Source organism: Eptesicus fuscus, chromosome 10 (genome assembly GCF_027574615.1).
Source record: "Eptesicus fuscus isolate TK198812 chromosome 10, DD_ASM_mEF_20220401, whole genome shotgun sequence".
Classification (NCBI taxonomy): domain Eukaryota; kingdom Metazoa; phylum Chordata; class Mammalia; order Chiroptera; family Vespertilionidae; genus Eptesicus; species Eptesicus fuscus.
Genome location: NC_072482.1, coordinates 22,235,468 through 22,262,682, shown reverse-complemented (window position 1 = coordinate 22,262,682; position 27,215 = coordinate 22,235,468). Strand labels below are relative to the sequence as shown.

Below are 27,215 nucleotides of genomic sequence, written 5' to 3'. Positions count from 1 at the left end.
GCTTAAAAATCATTGTTATAGAAACTCTCATGGTTTAGTAAGTTATATTAAACACATACATACTTTGGTAGTGTCAGAACCCAACAATTTCTGTAGAGAACTTGAAGGAGAACCAGAAGAATGCTGGAAAAAAAAAGGACAAGCCTATGATGCATATACTCAAGTAGAGGTAAGTGAAGAGAAGCAAAGCAAATGTTTGAATTGCACATTCTAGTCTAAGGCATTACCATAGACAAGGAATCCTGTAAGACCTTATCAATGGTAGCACAGAGCTCTTCAGTTTGCTGCCTGAGCTGTGCAGGAAAACAAAACTGGAAGAATTGAAACCAGGTACTGAGTTAGCAATGAATTTTGGGATTGTACTTCAAAAGCAGGGGTAATATGAAGTCATTACCTCCAGAGGTGGGTCCAATGTGTTGTCCTTGGAGACGTTTTCAGTTTTGGCTGGTTCATCTAGTGCCTAGTGGTAAATGAAATAGTTCTTATGTGAGGCTTTTAGTCAAATATAATTGTCATAGAAAAGTCTTTTTAAAGAAATCCCTGTATATCTCAATATTTCCAAGAAATAAACCTTCAAATAATTTGATGAGCTCTTCTCTGACATGTTTTCTCTTGTGGAATCAAAATATCTACACTAATAAAAGAGTAATATGCTAATTGATCATGCCTTCATGACGCCCACCAGCCAATCAGGAATGAGTATGCAAATTAACCCAACAAAGATGGCAGGTTAATATGCATACACAGGCACCGAGCAGCCAGAGGCAGGGCGACTACATAGGCGTTCCACACCACCCAAGCCACTCTGGGCCTCTGGGCAGTGTGGGAAGGCGGAAAGGCGGCTACGGCCAGAGGAAGGCAATGCCAACAGCCAATGTAAGGAAGGACCATTCTTGCACAAATCTTCGTGCATCGGGCCTCTAGTATATTATAAGATGTTGGACTAAACCAGCAGGTGGGGTTTAGTGGTTGAGCATTGACCTATGAACCAGGAGGTTAAAGTTCAATTCCCAGTGAGGGTACATGCCCAGGTTGCGGGCTTGATTCCAATTGTCAGGCGTGCAGGAAGCAGTCAATCAATGATTCTCTCTCATCATTAATGTCTCTATCTCTCTCTCCGTTTCCCTTCCTCTCTGAAATCAATAAAAATTGTATATTTTTTAAAAAAGAAAGGAGGCTGAGTTTTTAAACATACAAAGTAGAACTTGACACTTGATACATCCAGATGAGCCTTGTTCCCTTCAAAGCAGTTACCTTGAGAAGCTACCCACAAAAATAACAATGATGTAGGCATTTCTCAAAACGTATAAAAATTATTCTTGAGAAAATGCTTCAGAACCAGTTTACAAGAAACATGCACACAGAATTTTAAAATCTAGCCTCATTTGTAATTATTTATATAACAAAAAGTCTTGGCTACCTTATTCATCCAACTTGGCCTCAAATGACATTTAACTATTTTCAAAATGTAACAACTACTATGAGGTTGTTTTATGCAATCCTTCTAATTTTGTGTAAGTTTAATGTACATTTCTGGAACTTGCTTTGTTTTTTGTTATTATTTTAACCAGTTTCTCAAATTATGACTGATAAACAAAAACCTCTACTTAATGTACACAACTGATAAATTTGGAAATAAATATACATCCATAAAACCATCTCCACAATTTAGGCCATAAACATATCCATAACACTCAAAATTCCTTCCTACCTTATTTCTTTTTCCATGTAGTTATATATTGTCATTCATTTACACATGGAATTCCACTGTATACATATTCCACACAAAAATGGATACTTTCTTCTGTTGCTGGATATTTGAAGTGTCCCCAATTTTAATGTTATAAACTGTAACAACTATGATCCATGTACACATTTCTTTAGAAACACATTTGTAATTTTAAGATTAAAGTACCTGCACAATAGCGTAATCACGGAGAGCCACCTTTATCAGATACTAGAGGCCCAGTGCACAAAATTCGTGCACAGGAGGGGAGTTGTCCCTCAGCCCAGCCTGCACCCTCTCTAATCTGGGACCCCGAGAGGGATGTCCGACTGCCCGTTTAAATGGGCAGTCGGACATTCCTCTCACAATTCAGGACTGCTGGTTCCCAACTGCTCACCTGCCTGCCTTCCTGATTGCCCCTAACTGCTTATGCCTGCCAGCCTGATACCCCTAACCACTCCCCTGCCAGGCTGATGGATGCCTAACTGCTCCACTGCCAGCCTGATTGCCCCTAACTGCCCTCCCCTACAGGCCTGGTCCCTCCCAACTGCCCTCCCCTGCTGGCCTGATCACCCACAACTGCCCTCCCTTGCAGACCTGGTCCCTCCCAACTGCCCTCCCCTACTGGCCATCTTGTGGTGGCCATCTTGTGTCCACATGAGGGCAGCCATCTTTGACCACTGAGGGGCAGCCATCTTGTATTTTGCTGTGATGGTCAATTTGCATATTACTCTTTTATTAGATAGGATTCTCAAATTGTCCTTTGAAATGAATAATCTTATACTCATCATAGCAATGAATTAGAGCTTATTTTCACACTTAAAAAAATGTTAACATCCAGATGTACATCTCTCTTTAGATTTCATTTCCCTGATAATTTTTGAGGTTGGTTTTCTTTCATATGTTTATTCCCCTTTTCTTTATTGACACTATTTCATTTATCATTTGCATGGATGTGAGCTGTTCTATATTCTACTTTATTCTATGTGTCAATAGCATACTTTAAAACAAATTCGTAGTGAGCCTTTCTATCTGAGGCAGACAACAGATTTAATTCTTCAAAATGCTTTATCTAATTCTTAGTCCTTTTCTCTTTTACTCTAATTATATGACACATTTGTCAGGTTGACACACCCTATCACTTTGCACATAACTTAATAATATTGCATCATAATTACTTTTTCAATTGTATCTCCACCTTACTGGAAAATTTTTCATATTTCAATTGGGAAAAATGGTATTTATTTTTGTATATTCAGGAAAGTGCACTTGATAAGTGCTCAATAAAAATCTTTAGGATGGATTGAAAGGGTAAACTGACAAGTAAATGAAGTTAATTAATTAATCATTAAAAAATGTGGTTTTAATACTCCTTAGTAAAATGTTCTAGAGAAGTAGTTTAAACTCTTTAAATATTTTAACTAACAAATAAATAATTTCTTTCCCCATTTTTCAATTAAATTTGTTCAAAGATCTGAGGAAGTGGTCAGTGTTGATTTAATGAGAGAATTTTTTTTACAGATAAAACCAATAAAGGCTAATATCCTGGTTACTTTGTGGGAACTTACTATAGGCAAACACAACTTTCATTTGGGCTATTTAAAACGCTGACATTTACTCAAAGAACAAAAATAAATCTATGCAGAATGACTGGAAAATTAAGGAAGATAACGGGTATTAGGTCAGTAATGTGCTGAAACTTTGAAATGAGGACAATATTACGATTGCATTAAAATTTGGGAGGGTGTTATTTTGAATTTAAATAGCTTTGAAATTTAGCAGAATTGATTTTTTTTATTGACAAGAGTTTATCAAAGTACATCTTGATCCACTCTTTCTAGCAGCCATAAAACGTAGTTTCTCTTTTCTATAGTAAAAATTTAAAATTAAATATATTAAATCTCTATTAAAAGGAAATATTACCATCGATTGCTTTTTCACAACTTAGCCAGCAGGATTGTATTGATGTTTCTTATATTTATTCATTCTGAGTGAAGTTCTCTCATATATTCTCCAATAACATATTTTTATTAAAAACATATATTTGTCTAGCAAATTGGACTGTAGCCAAGTGAGGCATAATTGGGACATACTTTGAATTCCTTTTCCAAAGATTCTTAATTAATATAAGTTATCCAAAATATTTTCATTAAAAGTAGTTATATTTTGCTTGGGACAGCCAACTTTGTGGTCCCCCTTTTTTTGTTTGTTTTGTTTTTTAAAGAGACCTATTAAATCTGACTTTTAAAATAAAATAGTTTGAGATCAATACTACATTATTATTAATAGCTATTATCATTAATAGCTATGAGCAAGCCTTATAAGTCCAAGTCCTTATGGGAATATTAGTAGATGCCAATAAACTGTAATCGGTGTTCTCCCAGCAAAGGGAGCATCTCTGATGGGATTGCAAACAATTTTTCATCAGATATATTAAATCAGTCTAATCTACTACTCTTTTTCGAAATAGGACTAAGTTCTAAAAAATATCTAAAGATAGAATGCATTAGTTGCACTCTAAATAGAGTTAGAAACTTAACTGCTTTCAAAGGAAGAATAATCTAAAAGGGTTTATGAAACTTTTTGTGATACCTACTCTATCTAATTGGATTGGATTTCAAAAAGTTCATGGGCAAGTTACTATATTTTAGTAACGATCAAATTAACCATCCCCCATCAATGATTCATGCTCAACCTAAATGCTTGTATACTTTGTTAATCTGCCCAGCCATTTGGTGGAATAAATCTTCTGAGAGATACAAAAGCTTTGCTTTTTTTGTGTGTGTGTCATTAATACAAAACCACCTGTAGGATTGAAGATATTCTTAGAAAATAAATCTCACTTAGGTTATCTAGTTGGAAATTCAAGTCTGAATAGCATTCAAATCTGAAGAAAAGGGGGAAATGTGTACCCTGTAAACCAAAGGGGCTTTTGGATATATAAAAGTACAGCTTCTTTAAAGACCCAGGAATATTTATCACTAGATTATTATCATATGATTGGTTTAAAATTTTCAAGAATTTGTGAAATCTACTTGGTGTTTTTAATGCTAACATCTTTGAGGGATTAAATGTCTGTTCCTCCCACACAGAGGAAAAGGAATTTTTGCAAACCATTACAAGACTGTTCCAAATCCATTCATTAAGGCTCAGTGGCAGAAGAATCCATACTTTCCCTTCATTTAATCAAGGGTATCAGAAGGGATTTTCCTATTTCCAGCCAGCACCTCCTCCACTATAATTCACCTCATCTTTCCCAGTCACTCAAAGAATTGGGCTGGTTTTGTAATTCCTCTGAGTCACTAAATTCTTCTCAGAGCTTAATCATTTCCAGTTTCCTTTCATTGGTCTTCTTTTAAAAAGATATTTTAGTTTCTCTAATCTGATGAGAATTTAAATATATTTTAGCAAATAATGAAAAAAAAATAAAAGTGTTGTAGACAGGGATCCCAAATCATCATCTCTTCCTCAATATTTCACTTTAGCTAGTTGATGTTGCCGTTGTGCGATGAGCAGGGAAAGTCTGGGGGATAATCAGGTCCACTTGAGTTTCAATTCAGCAAGTTACTAGCCCCACTGCTTTGAAGTATCTACTTGGCATCTGTGATCATCAAAATCTTCACAGAGCTGTGAGGATAGTCAAGTACTCAGCTTAGTGTCTGATACACGATAGCCGTTACTACTAGGGCAGCCATTGTGACTGTACTCTGTAATTGTTAAAAGGTGCCAAGTCTAAAACCAACTCACTTCCTTTATATGAGAAGGTCCCTTATATCTTTTCCATGGAAGCAGAATTGAGGAGGCTATTCTACCCTGAAGAAAGATTCTTAATTGTCATCATCCCAATTGTCGTACACCAGACCCCTTTATTTTTATAATCCTCTGAACAAAAGTTTGTCTTAAAATCCTGTGAATAAAATTGGATATTTTAGAGACATACTCAGCTATAAAATAAAATAATTGATTCAATAAACCTTAAGCAAAAAAAATATATGTTCTCTCAAATAGTTGATGATAAAAAATAAAACAAGCAATTTGCATAATTAAATATGATTTGCTAAGTGTTTTAAAAGAGCTATGTGCATGGTAGACAACTGCCTAAGGAGAACCAATCGGTTTAGAATTGGGTCCTGGCACTTCTCCATTGCTAAAGAAATTGGGAACGAATTCACTCTTTATACTAAACTAAATTAAGAGATGTCTCTCTAGTATAAGCCATATGCTAAGTTAGCAACCAGATTTTGTTAAATTTTTCAGACACACAGAGATCTTAAAATAGTCTTACCCAAAGACATATGTTTAAGCACATTGGAGTTTACCAACTCATGTCTTAAAAAATTAAACTGGCAACTTAGAATAAAATGGTTTGACAGCTGATGAGATATTTCAAATCTTTTAACTTTTTATTTTTTTGCATAGTCTTCAAAGTGGTTGCTTATTTTCCTTTCACCCAAAATAAATTTTATCCCAGAAGTTTTGTTTGAATAATTAATACTGTAACTTATATATGCTATTTATAAAATTGAGCTCCTCTAGAATTTTTCTTTCAAACATGTGTAGCTAATGAATTAAAAGTATCTTTAAAATGCCATTTGTTGGATAGTAATGTCATTTGTTGTAAAACAGTAGTGATCATAGCCTTGATTTTATCCCAAAGAATACATGTGATGAAAAGAACAAAGAATTTAAATTATTTTTCAAGAAGAAATTTTATACTATTATTGAAAAATATTAATGACTTGAGAGACAATAAAGATCCATATTATATGATTTCATGGAAATATTCCCACCTTCATCTTTCCTTTCCTGAACTCAAATGCACAGTGAAAATAATAATCCACTTATTTAGAATATCAATATGTACTCTGCAGCTTAATTTTAACTTTTTAACCATTGCTATCAAACTCAGATGATAAAAAGCTTAGTCAATAAGAGACACTTTTAACATTCTCTGAGAACAGTACACAAATAGAGACTAAAACAACTAATGCCCACATCAAAATTATTTTCTCTACAGAGCTCAGTATATTGTTGAACATATTGTAATAAGGTCTGTGAACAGTTGCAAATGCAAAGTAATCTGATTACTTTGTTCCTGCTTTATAATCACTTGTATTTCATCCTCATCTCAAGCTTGGACATCATTATTAGCAGCAGATTAAGCCAAAGACCCTGAAGCAAACACGTTAAAAGATGATACTTACATTTACCTCTTCCTATAAAGCTTTAGTTAAGAAAAGCTAAAAATGCTTTCCTCCTAAATGTACATAGGGAAAAAAGAATACTGAATATGCTATAAATTTCAGTTTTGATGCAGAAAATAAATTATAGAACAGAAGTACCAGAAACCTCATATCCCCTGCCAACAAAATGTACTCTTTTGAAAATTATGTGCTTCATCTAGGGGTGATTAAATCTGAAACCAATCCAGTGATTCAATGATGGCTTAATGTCTCATGGTAAGGGATGCCTGTGTTTGAATTTGGAGAAAATCTTGCTTTTAAAAATAGTGTTATTTTTAAGTGACTCTGGTCCCTTCCTAATAATTCCTATACTATATTCTATAAACATAATGTTTAAAATGTCAACCATAGGTTTAATTTGACTTGGGGCAAGAATTAATTGTTGAACTAAGGCTTGAATAAATTGTTAACTCTCTCTTCAAGGCATTCTATAGTATAGATGCTAACCGATTATTATAATGAGACTGCAGCATTACCCTACACTTTAAAGGCGGTGTTCTTTGTTATATTAAACGGATCTCAAAAAAGCTTCCGTGATTTAAAATATTCCATAATGCTAATGCTTTCCAAAATCGATGAGTTTCTAATGATTATAGTCTTAATTTTCTCACTCAATTCAGAAATAAAATCCTGCTATTTAAACATTATAGGATGAGTTCTATTGTATAAACCAGCAATTTTCAACCTTTTTCATCTCATTGTACAACATAAACTAATTACTAAAATTCTGTGACACACCAATAAATACATTTTTGGCCCATCTGAATAAAGAAAAAGGTATCATTTTGATTCCTTCACACTGGATGGCTTTTGTTGTGTTGACTATTATTATATTTGACAATCTAAGGGAAAAGAGGTCAGTGCCCCTGACTACATAGTCAGATATTGCATGTTTTAAAAATTATTGTGGCATGCCAGTTGAAAATTGCTGGTATAAACAGATAGGTAAAAAGGTCTAAATTACCAGATTTATTTTTTGAAACTACAACTATGAAAAGAGCAACACAAATATTATTCAAGAAATATTAATGGAAATGGAAATAAGCTCTCATAAAATCTTGTGATAAGACTTTTGCTATTTAAAAATTCTTATAAAGTTTCTTATTGAGGAGCACATACTATGGAAAAGCCAGAAAAAAATATGTGGAATTACACAAAGGCTCTAAAGCAAAAACAAACATCAAATCATATCACGAGATCTTTGAGCAATTCATGGTCCAAAAATATTCATGGTCCAAAAACAATTTATCTTAGCCAAGAGATAATTACCCACATTATTGCTTGTATAATAATGAATCCTCTCTAGAATAATATTTTAAATTAGGCATCATGACATTTACATTTTGGTGTAATAACAACAAAAATAATAATTTTCCTAAAAACTATGTTTTATTCAAAATTGAAAACATAAAAATTCTCCCCTATGAAGTTGTATTAGATTAAATATATAGTGATATCACCATACACATTGATGAAATAGGTCTGTGATAAAATTAGAAATTAAGTTAATGGTTCTTCCCTTTCAATGATTAATTCTATATAATAAAAGCCTAATATGCTAAATGTCCAGTCATCCAGTCATCCATTCAACCAATCAAAGTGTAATATTCTAATGATATGCTAAGGCTGCTCAACCACTCACTATGACATGCACTGACCACCAGGGGGCAGATGCTCCAACTGGTAGGTTAACTTGCTGCTGGGGTCCAGCAGATCCGGACTGAGCAAGATGGGCCAGACATGCCCTGGAGCCATCCCATGGTCCCTCCCTGGCTGGCCAACCACTTGTATCCCTCCCTGGCCCTGATCATGCACCAGTGGGGTCCTTCGGCCTGGCCTGCACCCTCTTGCTATCCAGGACCCCTCAGGGGATGTCAGAGAGCTGGTTTCAGCCCGATCCTGCAGATCAGGCTGAGGGACCCCACTGGTGCACAAATTCATGCACTAGGCCTCTAGTAAATTATAATCTCTAAAATCCATTTAATTGGAAGAAAAGAGAGCTGGTAGACAGAAATTTTGGAACTAATAATGCCATCCAACTTTATCTTACAAAAACTTTTCAAGAAGAATTAACTGTTTTATTTTCTAAATAAAACATTCATATAGTAGAAGCACTCAGATACAGGAAAATATGACAGTTTAGGTGAGACAAGTATGAAGAAAGGACACCATGACCCAATAGGCCCCTAATTCTCCTCCCTGCCTGGCTGCTTCAGGGGAAGAGTTTCTCCTATTTCTGCGAAGGCAGGAACTAATGACCAGATTTCAGAAATGTCCATCTGAAATGGGCAGAGAGTCTGTGCTGAGGGAACACTGCTACTATGATTCAACATAACAATAGGCCATTGAAATAATGGGCAATTGGTGCACTTCTTGCATTCTTCTGAAACCTCCTGAAATCAGAGTTTTAGGACTATTATTTATTGAGTTATAAAAGGTAGAAATTTAGAAGAGAAGCTAGAGAAAAAGCTTCCAATCTCCCTGAAGCCCAGTGACACCCCCGCCCCCCAATCCTCAGTTCAAAGCATTCAGATATATACAATACATCCTCAACTACATGTGTATAATTTGGAATTAGTTATCAGAGATATATGATACTAGAGGCCCAGTGCACCACTGGGCAGGGGGTCCCTCAGCCTGGCCTGCGCCTGCTCAGTCTGGGAGCCCTCAGGGGATATCCGGGAGTGGGCCTAAGCCAGAAGTTGGACATCCTTAGCGCTGCTGCGGAGGCAGAGAAGGCTTCTGCCACTGCCGCTGCGCTCACCAGCCATAAGTCCAGCTTCGGGCTGAGTGGCGCTCCCCCTGTGGGAGCTCACTGACCATCAGGGGGTAGCTCCTGCATTGAGCGGGACTGGGCCGAAACCGGCTCTCTGACATCCTCTGAGGGGTCCCAGATTGCGAGAGGGAGCAAGCCAGGGTGAGGGACCCCACCAGTGCATGATCAAGGCTGGGGAGGGACATGGAGGTTGGCCAGCCAGAGAAGGATCACAGGAGGGCTCCAGGGCGTGTCCAGTCCATCTCACTCAGTCCGGATCGGCTGGACCCCAGCAGCAAGCTAACCTACCAGTCGGAGCATCTGCCCCCTGGTGGTCAGTGCACATCACAGCAAGCGGTTGAGCAGCCTTAGCATATCATTAGCATATTACCCTTTGATTGGTTTAATGGATGACCAGACACTTAGCATATTCGGCTTTTATTATATAGGATAAAAAATGCTTCCCACTAATGCTCACCTACATGCTACTTAGCATTTTCCACTAACAATTCCTACTTTTCAAACAAGAGATCATGCAAAGATTTTATTCCCCAGATTATGCTAAAATAATAAAAATGTAGATTCATAAACCCGTGATCAAAATACTACCTGATTGGCAAACATTAACATTTTATAAATGATAATAACAGTACCTGAAATACTAATTACACTAGGGAGGGGACATAAATGAGTTTAATGCACAAAGAGATAAATTGCCTAAATAAATATCACCAAAATAACATATGAAATGAACAATTTCATAGATTCTATAATTGATTCCACTTTGATTCTGATATGATCCTCCATTTGGCCTTCATTTGAGCATCTGTAATGTGCTTATTGAATAAGAGGCTGTAATTTAAGTTACCTACTTAAGTAGAATCCTATAATTTTATAATTAATGACTGAATAGCAAAGCAAAAGTGCCCTCAAGTCATGCAAAAGCATGGATCACTGGAAGTGATCTCAATCTTCCCTCTCATTTATGGAGGTCGGATCAGTAGCCAGCAGGAATGTATAAAGAGGTTTACCCATGATGGGATCTAAGGAGCTAACCTGGATACTCAGCTAACACGTTTCTACACTGTGCAAGCCACTTCAAGTCACCAAGTTTTGACCAAGCTAGCCAGTTTCACATGTAACCCCATTTGCCTCTACTCTTTTGACCAATGCAAATAGAGGTGGAAGCTCTTGAATATAACAACAATCTAAAATTCCAAAGGACAGGATCCTTCCAAATCTAAATTAAGTTTTCCAGGGCTACTTGACATTGGACTGGACACTCTAGGCTCATATCTAGCCTCTAATGATAAATTGATGATGTCTTCAATTTTATTCACCAAGATGTTTTCTTCACATCATCCTAAACTGAGAGTAGAATTTTATTTTAGTAAAGACAGAACTTTAAAACAGAAATTTTAGAAAACATAACAAAAGTGACATCGTAAACATAAAATTTACTCTGCTTTTCAGCCAACACTGACCTTCTGTTCCAAAAGCAATGTGTTGGTAGGGATTGCCGCAAAAGCCTTGTAGCTTGAACTGGTCTTGTATTGCTAGAATGGGTAACCAGAAAGCAAGAGTGGAGATGAAAAGTGGGAAGAACATGACATAATTTTAGAGTAGTTCTACCAGGTTAAATGACAAGTTATCGAAGAAAACAGTTATTATGCTTGACCAACGTGTTCCTGACAGAAAAAAATTAGCTCCCCATGTTAATATTTCATTAGAGAAGCAATGAACTATCACAGCAGTAAAATATCAGTCTAGTGATTATAGGCAATTATATGATATATAGCTTCAGATTTCAAACGTATCACTCTCTAGAAAGTTATATATAAATTTCTCATTAGCAGCATTTCCTCATAGGAGTGCTATTCTTTCAATGTGATGGTTGCTTTTTATTTATTTTTTGTTGTTTTGATTCTCAAAGAAAAGTATTTTTCATAGTGCCATAATTAACAAATATTATGCCAATAAATTATATTGATCTCATGATATATTCTCTTATATCATTTATAAAAACAAAGATCAGACTACATAAAATTTAGTAGCATTTTATTAAGCAGCATATTTTGAATAGAAGTAATTTCATCAATTTAACTCTAAAATGGAAAAACTAGAAAGCTCTTGATCTTAAATTTATTTTTTAGACCTTATCATCTCCTGTATTTTCTAATATAGTAATGTTAATGAATCAAATGATAAAATGTCCTGCGTTTTAAGTACAACTCAGTGTAATATAGTTTCGTTTTGTGTAGTATTGGGGGGAGAAGGCTGAACATGAGGAAGTTGTAGAAATCAAGATAATATTCATAATCAAAAGCCCAGCTTTGATACCGCTCTGGGTTCCAAGCTGCTTAACTAAGTTCAAGGTTCCTATCATTTCAGAAGCCCCTGTCTCAGGTAGCTTACCCAGAGACTCGGAGGCAAGGGGAAATCTGCACACAGCTCCACATTGCCTCAGTCCACTAAAAAGCATACTAAATGGTCTACAGAAGAAGACAGGGCAATCAAGTCAAATAAATCCTTGAGTTTTATGGATATAATTGAAATAACCTTCATTAAACTGGTACAATGAAGGTAAGAGAAATAAATTCCAGACCCAAAAGAAGTCTCAGGTCCCTTTTAAGCCCTAAATCTCTATATGAATTGCTATGGCCTCCAGACAATAACTTATTTGTATAAAAAAACAAAATGAAATGTCATCTCTTCATGGGGAATAAGAACTGACATTTATTACTGAGAAATTTTATATATATTGCATCATTTAATTTCCCACAAGACTATAAAGAGTCATTAGGAAAAGGAGACATGGTGAGGTCAGGTGTAGTCTAGTCTAAGACTAAAGAGCCCATAAAAAGTAAGAAACAGGTTTGACATCCAGGCTTGCCTGGATCCAATAGCCATCCTTTTTCTATAATATAATACATTCTCCTAAAGAATATCTAAAGACAAATATTATAAAATAAAATATATCATTAATACTCCATGATTATTTTATCCTATTTAATGATAATAATAACTGCAATAATAATAATAATAATAATAATAATAATAATAGCTAGCAATCACTATGAGCCAGGTATAATTCTAAAAGCTTTTTGTGTATTACCTCATTTTATTATTACAGAAAACCTATTAGGCAGATACTATATTATATCCATTTGATATATGGAAACTAAAATGCAGGGATGTTAAATAACTTATGTAAGATCACTAGCTAATAAGTCAGAGCTGGGATCTGGGTGCAGACACTCCAGCTCAACAACAGTGCACTTATCTACCATATACCTTTGCCTATCATTTCAGGGAGCATAATCATTTATAACATTTGTCCTCCTGTCTTCAACTGCTCTAAAGATTATAGCTGGAGAAACCTGTACAGAGAGGTATCTTGTTAATGCACATATTATGCCATAGAATCTTGGAATCAGAAGTGATGTTGAAGGCCATCTGGTTTAACGCCCCCATCCAAGACATAAATCTCTCTGATCCTCTGTTCTGCCACCACATGAAGAATTGCCTACCTCCAAGGCAACACATTTAGCATAATTGTTAGAATTGGTGCAAAATTCTTCCTCATATTGAGCCAAAATACAATACAACCATTCCATTGTTCCTATTTCTCTCCCCTTCGAATCATGTTCATTCTAAGAGCTCTCTTAGGCATGATAGTTATACTGCTATTCCTATCAACCCCTCCTTACCAATCCTTAACTGATGAATTTCACTATTCTCATCATTTTGCTCTGTGTATATTTCTTTAAATTTTGAAAAGTCATGTGTTTAACTCTATGTATTTTTAACACAAAGTAGAATATAATCATCACATCTATGATTTGGCAATAAAGTCAACTAATACAATGAAGATTATAATAATTAGAATTGTCTCCTTGTTTTTTGTGGTGAGTTTAGAATATACAGGAGAGTGAAGTTGGAGTTAGTTCATATTGTTGCGTCATATGAAGCATGAGAGGAGAAGGCCATATGAGGACAAAGGCAGAGATGGGAGTTATGCAGCCAGAAGCCAAAGAGAGCTGGGAGCCCCAGAAGCTGGAAGAGGCAAGGACGGGAGACGGGAGAGAGTGCAGCCCGGCTAACACCCTGACTTTGGATTTCTGGCTCCCAGAACTTCACGGTGGCCTACAATCTCTAATCCTTTTATTTTTTAAAACATTTGTTGAAATCAAACTCCATTATGCAGGTATGCTTTTTCTCTAGATCCAAAAATAGTACTTTAGGCATTATCTCTATCCAATTTCATCTGACTAGATTTGGGTTGTCACTGTAAACTATGAAGATAAAAATTGTTTATATTATTTCATGAACTGTTTGTTAGGCATGTCATTTGTATTTTCATTCAAGTCATATACCAGTGATAAAGAGCTCTTGCCTACGGGGTTCTGCCATCAATCAATCCTATAAATACATTTGGATATAACAGTTCAATTCATGAATTCATTCAACAAAATATTATCATGTAATTTGTGATATGCATTGCTCTAAGTACAGTGAAGAAGACATAGAAAGCCTTTACTCTCTAGAGCTTGCATCCTCATGAATAGAGACAAACTATAAACAAATAAGAAAGCAAAGGACAAGTTTTAGAAAGACAAATAATGTGCAGAAATGTGAAATAAGTTAATGGATTAGAGAGTGACCTTGAGGATTCTTTGGATTGAGCACTTGGAATAAATGTGAGTTCACAGAAACAAGTTGTTATACTCACATATCTCTTTTTGTTCTTGATATAGTGAAAGATATCACAAAAGCTAGAACGTGGAGGGCATTCAAGAAATAAAGGTCTGTTGCTTGAAAAAACTGTCTCACTTCCAGTTATAACTGTTGTTGTAAACATTCATAAACTAAGAATATAGGTTATAATTTTCAGAAATTATCTTCCATTTTTTTTGAAAAATGGAACATATGGCTTGTCTTTTTTCCCTGGTAAATCTCTTATTTCCCATCAGTTACAATAGTTTTGCAATAGAAGTAGAAATGTCATCTGTTTTCAGACACAATTTATCTAGACCAGGAAATATTAACTTACTCAGAACTAGGCAATCTTTCTAGTTCCTCATCTATCTTAGGCTTTATGCATCTCTAAGACATATATAGCTTTCTCTTTTCAGTCTGAAAATCATTCTTGTTGCCATAGGAGATATGTTTTAGGTTCACTATATTTCCTCTGGGTTCTTTTAACAACATTCTAATTTGAAACATATTTCTTCCTCAGCATTCTAAGGCTTCCAGGTATTAAACCAGATTAATTTCTTTCCCTTCCTTTGTTTAAAATTAGAAATCACTCTAGTCAAGGTAATTATAACTTGAATAATAGACTATCATATTGCAGGTTGGAATCACCTTCAGCGAATCACAAAAGGTAGACCTGACCAGCCTGACCCTGAATTTAGCAAACAAATTAATGATACTTATTGTATCCCTTCAATTTTTAATCTATGCTTTTAGCCTATATCCAATAACTATGTCTTTTCTTAATATATTTTTATTGATTTCAGAGAGGGAGAGGGAGAGAGAGATAGAAACATCAATGATGAAAGAGAATCATTGATTTGCTGCCTCCTGAACGCCCTCCACTGGGGAATGAGCCCGCAACCCTGGTATGTGCCCTTGACTGGAATTGAACCTGGGACCCTTGAGTCCGCAGGTCGACGCTCTATCCACTGAGCCAAACCAGCTAGGGTCAATAACTATGTCTTAAATATCCACTACATGACAGCTACACTGCAAAGTTTAGGTTTAGAAAAGGAAATGGAGTTTTAGACTCTGGGAGGTGAGGGCATGTATGGGAGTGGGGTGGTCGGGGGGCAAGGGTAAGATATGTACACATATAATACCTTAATAAAAAAAAGAAAAGGAAATGGAGTTTTAGGACATAAGTTTATCAGAACTAATCCTATTTATAGGCAATCCTGGATATTACAATATAAATCCTGGATATGAGGGTGGGGATAGCAAGAGCATATCCTTCTTCTTCAGAAAATATTCCCCACCCTTGTCCTATCCCCTGTTGCCTAAATTTCCACACCAGGCTCTAGTAATAAAGACCCAGAAGATCTCAAAGTGAACTATATTAGTTGCCTGAAGAATCGGGGATTTGAACTCATGATTACACGTTAAGTAAAGGTGACGAGCAGGACCTCAGATTACATAAATGACAAAAGAGAACTCTAGTGAAGAGGCTGCCTTTCACTATGGCCAACTTCTCCTGCCAGAAGCATCGATGAGCAAAGATGAGAGCATCACTCTACACATATACTTCCTGCTCTTCAGTGACATGCCTGCACTGCCTGAGTCAGACTCTCCTTCAGATGAAAGCTCAACGGAGGTCCTGATCCAATTCACAGAAGAGATTGCCAGACACCTCCCTTACATCTGGATCACTGGCAGAGCACAATCTCTATAATGATTTTTATAACTGAAGTGGAGGAGTAGGAGAGGGAGAGATGACAGTGGTAGCTACTAAGAAAATGTCCTAGACTTTTTCCCCAGGGGCCCTCTCCATGGCTGATTTATCATTTTGTGCTTCCAGCACTCTAAATGTATAATACTTATTTCATTGTATTATAATATTTTTCCATCCCTATTACCTTGTAATATCTTTTAGGGGAGAATTTTATATTATTTCCAACACCTAATATCATCCTGGCAAGTACAGATGCTCAGCAAATATTTGACTAAAATTAAAGTATTTAATTGAAAATTATGCTGATTCAGAGGACATAAAACCCCAAAATTTTAGTTCCTCATCTTCAGTCCAAGTCTTAGATGTTGAAGACTCTCTTTCCCTATTCAAGCATGCCCCAGAGACATTTCCAATGCGTTAAGTTCCTAAAGTCATCTTCCTTCAATGATCTGAACTTTCAGGTTTGAACTCATGACCTTGAATCTCCGTTGTTGTTTTTTTAATTAAATTGTGCTGCTATAAACAGAGGGGTGCATATATCCTTTCTGATTGGTGTTTCTAGTTTCTTGGGATATATTCCTAAGTATGTTCTTTGATTTAAACTTCACAAGCTTCTCTCAATTAAAATGCAAATATTCCCCAAGGGGTAAAAAATAAAAAAAGAAGGATTGTCAATCCCTGACACTGTAAATCATTGCTAAGGTGAATCCAGAAAACCAAGCTGGAGAGAAGCAAAGAAAATGGGACACAGCATTGGTTAGTATAGAGATGGACGTGACAAATAGCAGGGATGGGAGAATCATGAATCTAGAATCCCCTGAAAGGTGCCAAAAACTTTGTGGAGGAGGAGGTAGAGTAAAAGACAAAAAGGAAACAAGAAGGTACGGACGTGTAGTTTAGCTATTTTACTTTTTCACATATGGCTAGCTTTTTTTTTTTTTTAAATATATTTTATTGATTTTTTACAGAGAGGAAGGGAGAGGGATAGTGAGCTAGAAACATCTATGAGAGAGAAACATCGATCAGCTGCCTCCTGCACACCTCCTACTGGGGATGTGCCCACAACCAAGGTACGTGCCCTTGACCTGAAACGAACCTGGGGCCCTTCAGTCCACAGGCTGACGCTCTATCCACTGAGCCAAACCAGTTTCAGCACATATGGCTAGCTTTAATGATTGCTGAATGTTTTTCTACCTACAAAATATATACAGAAATGCTATCTTTGTCTTCACTGCTGTAACCTTCCAGAGCCACCATCACTTGCTTAGATTGTTGCAATAGCCTCTTTTTGTTGTTGTTAATCCTCACCTAACCACTTAGAAACACTGGCCAGGGCTGCAATAGCCTCTTAAGGTCTCCTTACTTCCTCTCACACTCTCTTAGAGTCTGTTCTTCACGCACAACCAGATAGATAAGATTGTCAGTTATCTATTCAACCTTCCCCCGACACACACCAATTGCTTCCCGTTTTACTCAAATTAAAAATCAAAGACTTAGAAGGGGCCTGCAAGATCTCACAGGCCTACAATAGCTCACAATTACATCTCCTTCTGACAACCTCAAGTTCCCTCACTCACTCCACTCGGGCCACTCTGGCTCCCCTGTTCTTTGTATCTACCAAACACTCTCTGGCCGCAAGGATTTTTCCTGACTGTACTCTCTTATGAGCAACATCTCCTTGCATGTCACCTTCTGAAAGAAACCTACCTTGACCACCAATTATTAATTTGTGACACCATCCCTTACCTGCTATACTTCTTCATTACCACATATGTCCTTCTAACACACAAGAAAATGTATTTATTTGGGAAGGGGGTTATTATTGATTATTTCTGTGCCATCACAGAATATAAACTTTCTATGAGCAGGCATTTTTGTTATTTTATTTGTGGCACCATCAAATATATCCTTACAACTTTGAAAAGTGCCTTGCACATATCCTTACAACTTTGAAAAGTGCCTTGCACATATCCTTCCACACAATAAGCACTCAGTACATATTTATGGAATGAATGAGTGGTTTCTTTGAACCCTCATTAAGCATTTTAGCTCATGGAGGTATATTTCATATTGCTCATTTCCCAGATTGTATACGGATTAGCAGAAATGGAGAAAGTTACATAAAGACTGTTGCCACCAAGTTTCCAGTATGATATGTTTGGAAATGTTTTGATGCCTTAAAAAAAAAGAGATTTAAAAAAATAATACCAGCTATAAGTTCATAAAATATCAAAAAGCTCCCAACTAATTCCTTAAATATGCTGTTTCCAAATAACTTTAAGGCAAACACGGGCACATCATCATCTTGGGTGAGTGTATGGAACATCATGACTCACTAGGAGAAATTTTAAACTGTTTCATAAATAAATGCAAAATATATTAGAATTTGAATACAACTCCATGGATTAATTTTGTGATGTTTAGGCTTTCCCAAGGGGTTAAAAATATCTCAGACAACATAGATGTTGATCAAAGAGTAGCCTGAAAAACATCCTGGGAAATGTCCATCCTGTCTACAGACCTGATCATATTGTGAAATGTTATTCTTAACTATATCTGATATTAAAATATGTCAACTGTATCAAACTAATGCACACAGATTCAGAACCTTAAGATTCGAACTATGAAAAAGAAACATTACATATACTTCGTACCTGAATTTAGCTCAGCATGTTCTACTGTTCCATTTTATTTTCATATCAAAGGCCAGCAGGGCCCAGACTTTGAACTAATGTCATTCAAGTATTCATGTTTTAATATGATGGCCATTTGTACTCCAGGACCTCTTTCCTTTTAGGATCTGGCACTAAGTGGAACTGATATATATCTGAAGCTCTTTAATTTCAAAGGTAGCCCTGTGCTCAGATTAGCAGCACAAAAAAAGGAGCAAGACAAGAAACAATCCATAAAGGCATATAAATTCTTTGATATCCCAAAGATTTTATCTATTTTTCTCCTGTAAATCTATAAAATAATCTTACCAATTAAATAAAGTCTACTCAAACATCAAAAGAAACTGGGGTAAGATTTACCTATTCCAGAATCCATTTTAATGAATTTTTATATTCAGGTTTTAATTTCTGCAAAAATAGTTTGAAAAAAATATATATATGTGCAGGCTGATTTTTTTTTTTTACCTGGAGAGATAATAGCAAGAAGCAAGGAAGAAATAAATAGACAAAGAACAGCATGTCTCAGAGAGTGACTCCTTGTGCAGAAGTTATCATAAGTTTTACCCATTATAAGAAATATTTTTCTGTTCAAAGGATCAGGTAAAAATAGATAAATTATAATTTCTTAATATTTTTACATTTTAATTACATCAAATTTATCATTTATTTCTAGAAGCTTGGCCATAGGGTTCAGGCAATAATTGTTAATAAATTCAGGAAAGGGTAATGTTTACATCACCACGTTTTTGTAATATAGCACAAATAAATTTCATAATTGTATATGCATTAAGAAGATAATCACTAGGTCATTTTACCTCAAATAAATAAGATTTTCAATTTAGAATTATAAAAATGTTAGATTTTTCTCTATCCCATTTGCTTTGAAAGTTTAAAATTCAAGGACTTAATAATCTCTAATAATACATTTTTAAATGGCTCAAATATTATATAAATTGATAATTCTCATCATTATTCTATAACAATGATTTCCTTCATTAGAATTACTAAGTAAAGCTAAAATAATAATTTATATAATTTTTTGTTTTACAGCTATAAAACATAATAAATTGTTCACTGAGCTTCAGTTTCTTGGTGTATAAAATGGAGAAAATAATATTACCTATCTCATATGGTCATAAAATTAACTGACATTGTTCCTTTTAATTAATTTTTAACTATTTTGAATAACTACTAGGATATTTCTTGATTCACAGAAAGCGTTTGATATCTGTTGCTATAATAATCATTACTATTATCATTACTATTCAATGATAAGCCAATCTTCTTATGTCTCCACTTACATTTCCCTGGAATCAACTTCTATATATTTGTCAAGTTATTTACCCTTTCTGAAATATCAACTCCTTTCTCTTCATTAAGATAAATACTAACTATTTCAACCAGCCTAACGCTCATGATATTTCTATTATATCAAATTCAGTGTACAATTATATGTAATCTGTATTATACTATGTGAACATTTCCTTCTACTTGTTTTCTAGCATTATTGTAGATTTAATAACTGTAGATAGCTTCTCCACATTATGTATATGTATTTTTTTAATAAAAAAAAAATTGCCCTGGCTGGTTTGGCCCAGTGGGCCTGCAGACTGAAGGGTCCCAGGTTCGATTCTAGACAAGGGCACATGCTCGGGTTGCGGGTTCGATCCCCAGTAGGGGGGGGGGGGGGGCATGCAGGAGATGGCTGATCAATGATTCTCTCTCGTCATTGATGTTTCTATCTCTCTCTCCCTCTCCCTTCCTCTCTGAAATCAATAGAGATATATTTTTTTTAAAATTTAAGAGAAAAAAATGCTCTCTTACTTTCCTTAAATACACACAGAAGCACATTTATACACACATCTCAAAAAATCTAGTATAGAGGTAGGCATACAGTGGGTGTTTAATGCATACATGCTTTTTAAGTTGAACTACATCATTAGTAAGAGCATGTGAGTTGTTTTATCTTTCCTATCTTAAGTACATCCTTCAAACAGAGTTGGACACAGTTTCCATGGAAATTGGAGGCAGTAAAACTGTGTTACTTCAATTCACTGAACTAAAAATTTGAATTCCCTCTTAATACAAGCAGTTTCATAATTTTATTTTATTTATATAGCAATGACCAAGCTCTCGGTGTATAATATGCACATTCTAAATTTTTTGAGAATAGCTGGGAAGCTGGCGTGTTCTATAGCAGTGTTGCCTTCTTCCAAAAGAAATGAGCTCTATGGATCATTACTTCAAATATTTCCCATCTCATCTATCTATACTAATAAAAAGGTAATATGCTAATTAGACCGGGAGACCTTCTGGACAAAGCCATGGTGGTGGGGCCGAGGCAGAGGTGGTTAGGGGCGATCAGATCGGCAGGGGAGAGCAGGTGGGGATGAGCAGGCTGGCGGGGGGGGCAGTTGGGGGTAAGCAGGCAGGGGGGACAGTTGGGGGTGATCAGGCCAGCGGAAAGGGCAGTTGGGGGTGAGCAGGCCAGCAGTTGGGGACGAGCAGGCCGGCAGGGGGGGCAGTTGGGGGTGAGCAAGCCAGAGTTGGGGGGGGGGGCAATTGGGGATGAGGTGGTTGGTGGGGGGGTGGCAGTTGGGGGTGAGCAGGCTGGCAGGGGGGGGCAGTTGGGGGCAAGCTGGCCGGTGGGGGATGGCAGTTGGGGGCGAGCAGGTCAGTGAGGGGGGGGGAAGTTGAGGGTGAGCAGGCTGGTGGGGGGTGGCATTTGGGGGCAAGCAGGCCGGCGGGGGGGGGGCAGTTGGGGGTGAGGCTGGCTGGTGGGGAGTGGAAGTTAGGGGTGAGCAGACCAGTGCGGGGAGGGAAGTTGGGGGTGGCCAGGGGAAAGGGGCGGCAGTTGTGGTTGATCAGGCCAGCAGGCAGAGAGGTTAGGGGCGATCAGGCAGGTAGGCAGGTGAGTGGTTAAGAGCCAGCAGTCCTGGATTGCAAGAGGGATATCGGACTGCCGGTTTAGGCCCGATCCCTGTGGGTGCAGGCTGGCCTGAGGGACACCGCCCCCCTGTGCATGAATTTAATTCACCGGGCCACTAGTATATATATAAAAAGCCCATGGCCGTAACTCCATAACAACCAAATAACTGGTCACCATGAAGTGCATGGAGCACCTCTCGGTCCCTCCCCCATGGCCCACAGGCTCCGATCACAGCAAGGCTAGTGGCTGGCAGGTGGGCGAGGCAGCGGGCGGGTGGGCGCAGCGAGGCGCATGTGGGTAAGGCTGCGAGTGCGGCAGGGCAGCAGGCAGGTGGGTGGGGCTGCAAGCACAGCCAGGAGCACGCAGGTGGGTGGGGCAGCGCGATTTCACACGCTGGGCTTCTAGTATTAAAATAAATGCCAGTTTCACATCTCTGCTCAGTGGGTTGCTTTGGAGTACTCAAAAGTCAATATTTCTACTTTCTTAATTCTATTTCCTTATACCCAGCCTGTCTATTTTCTCTGTATTTCAAATTACTAAGTTTTTCATGTGTATTATAAATCAAATCATTTTCACATATAAAGGAAATTTCTATTTCCTTTTGCCCTATGTGGATATAGCTAAATGCATATTGATTTAGCTTGAGGTATGAAGAGCAATAATGAAATCAACCTGGTAGAAGGGGAAAAATTAATACTTATAAATGAATGATGGCAAGGGAAATAGAAAGTTTTTAAATTGGTTTGGCCTAGAATATGGGCCTAGATCTAAGATAATATTTCTTTTTATACTAATCTTACCTATAATTCTATCAGTACAGAATATTTTTATGGATAATTGATTCCATCTTATTAAATAATTAGACATGTATCATATCACCAAATCTCTACTAGCTGCTTTAAATTTCAACTTTTGAATCAATAATATAACCCATATTATGCCTGAAACAATAAAAATATAAGAATTTATCATAACAGGAGGATATACAAAATTAGTATTTCACAGAAACATGCACAACTTTAGGCAGATTATAAGTCAACTCCATGTTTAAATATACCAAATCCTAGCCACACCCAACCCCACACTTGCACTTTCTCATAGGAATAGAATGAAATGTCATAATCACTGATTTTACCCTCTCTGCAAAAAAAAAAAAAATCTTCTTCCATATTTCAATACAAGCATGCACCATGCAACATGCAAAAAATACCTTGGGTTTCTTATTCTCAGGGTCTGTTGGCATGGAAAATGCACAAGGTGAAATCAGCTCCTTGGTTCTTGTTAGAGAGGTGGGAGGTGATGGGGTTGAAACAGATGACCTGTGGTCAGATATTGAGCTTTCCGATTTCCCAAATCTTGAATGTAAGGTGCCAGTGCCACAATTTGGGTGCAGTGCTGAAGGACTGAGCTGGAGTGCCTGAGTGGGAAGATTAGCGTGAGGGGAAAGGGAGGACCCCAATTTGGGAAGAGAGGCAGAGCTAGCACTGGAGACAGGCGGTGAAGTAGGAGCAGAAGGATTCTGCCCTTGGCCAGAAAGCTGCGCTGATGCTCTCTGGGATCTGTGTAGCAGGTCGGAAAGAACTGGGGAAGGATGGAAACTTTTCTCTGGAGAGGAGAGTGTGGCTCTTTGGTTAGTGGGAAATGCAGCCGGTGACATAGAGGAGGCTGATGCAGAAGGATATGTGTAAATATTCCCGGGCTTTTCTGGACCCCTGAGGTCAGCATCCCTTTTGCTCTTCCAAGAAAAAGGATAAAATCTTTGTGAAGCAGGAGGAAGACCTACAGGACTCGATGTCTTTGTTTGTAGCAGGGAGGGGATTGGATTACTCTTCAAAGAAGTGGGTGATGGTGTTTTCTCTACATTCAAAGAAGCATGGCTACTACTCTCATGTTTTGTGGGAGAAAGGGGGTGTGCCTGAGGAAGGGGAGCAGATTGGGTCAAAAAAGGTAAGTGAAAGGATGGCTGGCTAAATTCAGGATCCTGGTGTTCCCTCTGCCCAGGAGACCTGGCGCTCAGTGAGCAACTTGAGAGAGATTTTTTAGGTGTGGATGGGGCTTGCTTTGCTTTTTGATCAAGTGTGAGTGTGGATGAAGCCAGGGAGTTGAGAGAGAAAGTGGGACAGGATGCAGGGGACAAAGGTCTCTGGTGAGAAGGGTTTGACTTGAGGATGGCAGTGAGAAGAGAAAGCCGGGAGGGCACCGGGGATTTCACCCCTGACCTGGAGAGATTTCCACTAGAAGACATTGGGCTACAGATAGTGGAAGAAGAGCCATGGAGAGAGGAAGGAAATGGTTTGGGACTTGGAGAGAGTGAATGCATGACAATACGGACTGGTATGTACGAGGCTGAATTCGACTTCAGAGAAGCACTGGAGGACGGTGGAGGAGAAGAGGGTCTCAGACTTTCTCCGGGGCTAAGGACATGTGAGGCTGACGCTGTCTTCTTCAGAACTTCTGAGGTCCGCCCAGGTTTCTGATCTGCTTCACTGGGACTGGACAAATTAGAACCTGATAACTGGGTGGAATGGGGAAACTGAAACGTCGAGGAGGTGCCCTTCGATGCAAAAAAGGGCGATGAGTGAGCAGAAGTTTGGAAATACGTAGCTGTTTCTTCCACCAGGGCCCCACTGGCATCCAGCCGCCTAGTGTGGAACTCCTCTAGGGCAGAGGCCCCACCAAGCTTAGCGGGGTCAGGTGGTGCTTTCTGATTAGTTGGAGAAACATAGGAGAAAGCAGGTGGTTTACAGGCAAGCTGCTCAGAGGTAGCGGAAGAAGAAGTTGACTGGAGGAGAGAGAAACAGACAGATTGTAATAGGACATTATTTGTGAAACTATCAAAATAGTCTTAGCACTTGTGTGTTTATGCAAACAGTCCTAATAGTTTACATGAAAAGAGGCACCTTAAACTTCCATAAAAATGGAAGAAATACTGTTTGGCCAAAGAGGCATAGTTTTGGATTTGAAAAAGAATATTGAAAAACTTGAAGTATTATATACAACAGCTCATTTATTCCCCGGAATGAGCATAAATATTAAATTATATTTGCATATTTCCATTTAGAAAACGATTCATTGACAGAATCTAAAAGAGTTATCTTAATTTGGATTTATGTGATTTGAAAAGATTTAAGTCATCGTCAATCTAAATTTCAAAATTCACCTCGGAAAATGAAATAGATTTTCTTTCACTGTAAGAATATAAACCATCATATAATAATAATGACTACAGTCCTCAAAAAATTTAACATACTTCAAAGTTTGAAATTCTAAAAATCTGGACTACTGTTACATATTGTGAACCTAAAAAGAAATGCCCAGAATTCAAAAGATGCAGCACCCAATATCAATATACAATGATAAACAATGAGAGAGTGAAAGCAAAGTCCAAAACAGAGAGGGAATTTTAGCTTACAAAAATATTTTCCCTAATTACTTGCCAGGATAAACACATAACAAACAACTTGGTCGTTTGTTAGTGAAAGGGACACATATTCTTTCATGTCAAAGGAATCCAGAGTACTTTACAAATGTAATCTACCTTAAACAGTGCAACTAACTCATCAATTCCACACAAAACAGACAGACAATAAAGAAACAATGTATCCTTGTCAAGCAAGGCTAGGGTGAGCCTGTGAAATAACAGGGTGTATGCATTCCTGTGCTCTATTTTTAAGACAAATACTGAAATTATAAGTGAGTCTAAAATAAATCTTTTAAACAGAGGTTTTCTTTCAAAATTATTGATTTGATTCTATCAATTCATAAAAGAAACTACTTGTGTCTAACAAAGAATTTAGGGCATTAATGAATATTTATTAAGTGATTCTATATGTATATATTTTTTGCATTACATAGCAGGAAAATGTATGACCATAATATTTAAACTTAATAAAAGGTTGATTTAAAAATTCAATAAAAGATACTTCTAGGTTTTGCTTAAGGTGTCCATGTTAAGGTAGCCATCAGTTCTAATGTAAAGATTTTCATATCATATAGTTTTGAGTTCTGAAAAATATTTAAAACTAATAAATTCAAACAACTCACCCCAGACTTTCCAGTTTCTGAGCAAACAAACCCAAAATATTAATTTCTTTTTTATATGTAAGCCACATATGTATTTGCAACACAAAATTCTTGCCACAATAAATAATATTTGAGTACATTGGCATAACCCAGAATATCTGTAAATACGGGATAATTGAAAACATCAAGCAGATAAATTGAGAAAGAAAGCTTAAAAATTCCCTTAGTGATTGTAGAACTGTTTCCTGTGATTAACCATAAATGAAATTCTTCTCTTATTGTTTCCAATGATGGTCTCCTCACAGAAGGAATGAAAACATTTCAAGACCTGGTAGGGTGCCTTTTCATGTTGTGCCACAGCTTTTAGTAAAAAATTTTATAAATTAGTAATAGAATCCCAAAATCCAATTATCTTTTCAGTCATGTTTCCAAATAACTTCAATTTATATGACAAACTCATTAATTTATCCTGATTATTCATCAAAATTTCATGATATAATCATAGGGACATAATTTTGAGTATCTCATTCAAAGGAAAATATTGTTCTAACAAAATTTTTCAAGAATGTGGATTCTAATTACCAAATTTTCTACTACATGAAGTCATATTTTCAGCTAATATAAGTAACTCAAAGTTTTATTGTACTTTTTAATAGTACATTATGAAGAACTTCTAAAAGAAAAACTCTGAAAAAAATCTAAGAATGTTTATTGTTTATAATAATCTACATATTTTTATATTCTGTATATTAGTATTTATAATACATACATTTCTAATTTGTAAATATACTCTGATGTTGCACCATGGTTCTTTAAAATTTCAAGGAGTGAAGAATGCATTTTTTTAATGAAAAATACTCATTGTCCTGAGTTCCTCTCATCAATAAGTTGTTTTTTTTTTTAAAGAGGAGCTAAAGACATGATTTTATGCAGAAAGAATGGATACCTGTCAAATTCTCAGTGAGTTGCCCAGCTTTTATTTTACCTCTTCCCTGTAAATCCCTTATTTCTCTAATGAGGTCTATAAATTATTTTCATCCTTTCATTCTCTCCCATCAATAACTCCTTGTGCTGCTTGTTACTAGGTTTGTTACTGTTGCTCTAATTCCTTCTCCCTCAAACTTGTTCTCCTTCTTCTCCACTATTTATTTATTGCTAACCTGATCTTTGTAGAGTTCTTTGCTTCAAACACCTCTCAGAGCTACCCCTGACTATGTACTCCAATCCCAAACCTTCCTCTGATTATTCGAGCCCCCTTACCACACACCTCCTCCAGAGTCATTCTCACAACTCTCTTTTCCTAGAAAGACTCTCCTGAATCCTGGAATATATTCACATAATCTCAATAGCAGAGGATACTTGCAATGTTCTGCTGTCATCAGCTTTCCCTCCTGTTCTGAACAACAGATCTTCCAAAAAGTCAACCCTCACCATGAA

At 36.9% G+C, this 27,215-nt stretch overlaps 1 protein-coding gene across 1 annotated transcript in view; it reads right to left on the bottom strand.

Annotated features, from left to right (window-relative positions):
• Positions 1-27,215, bottom strand: part of MLIP (muscular LMNA interacting protein) — a 241,872-nt gene that overhangs the window by 87,831 nt on the left and 126,826 nt on the right. The window contains exons 4-8 of the mRNA XM_054722545.1: positions 22,966-24,537; positions 11,209-11,280; positions 395-460; positions 228-311; positions 64-123 (exon numbers count right to left, since the gene is read on the bottom strand). Of these exons, the coding sequence (XP_054578520.1) occupies positions 64-123; positions 228-311; positions 395-460; positions 11,209-11,280; positions 22,966-24,537 (1,854 nt within the window). The remainder of the gene's footprint in view (positions 1-63; positions 124-227; positions 312-394; positions 461-11,208; positions 11,281-22,965; positions 24,538-27,215) is intronic.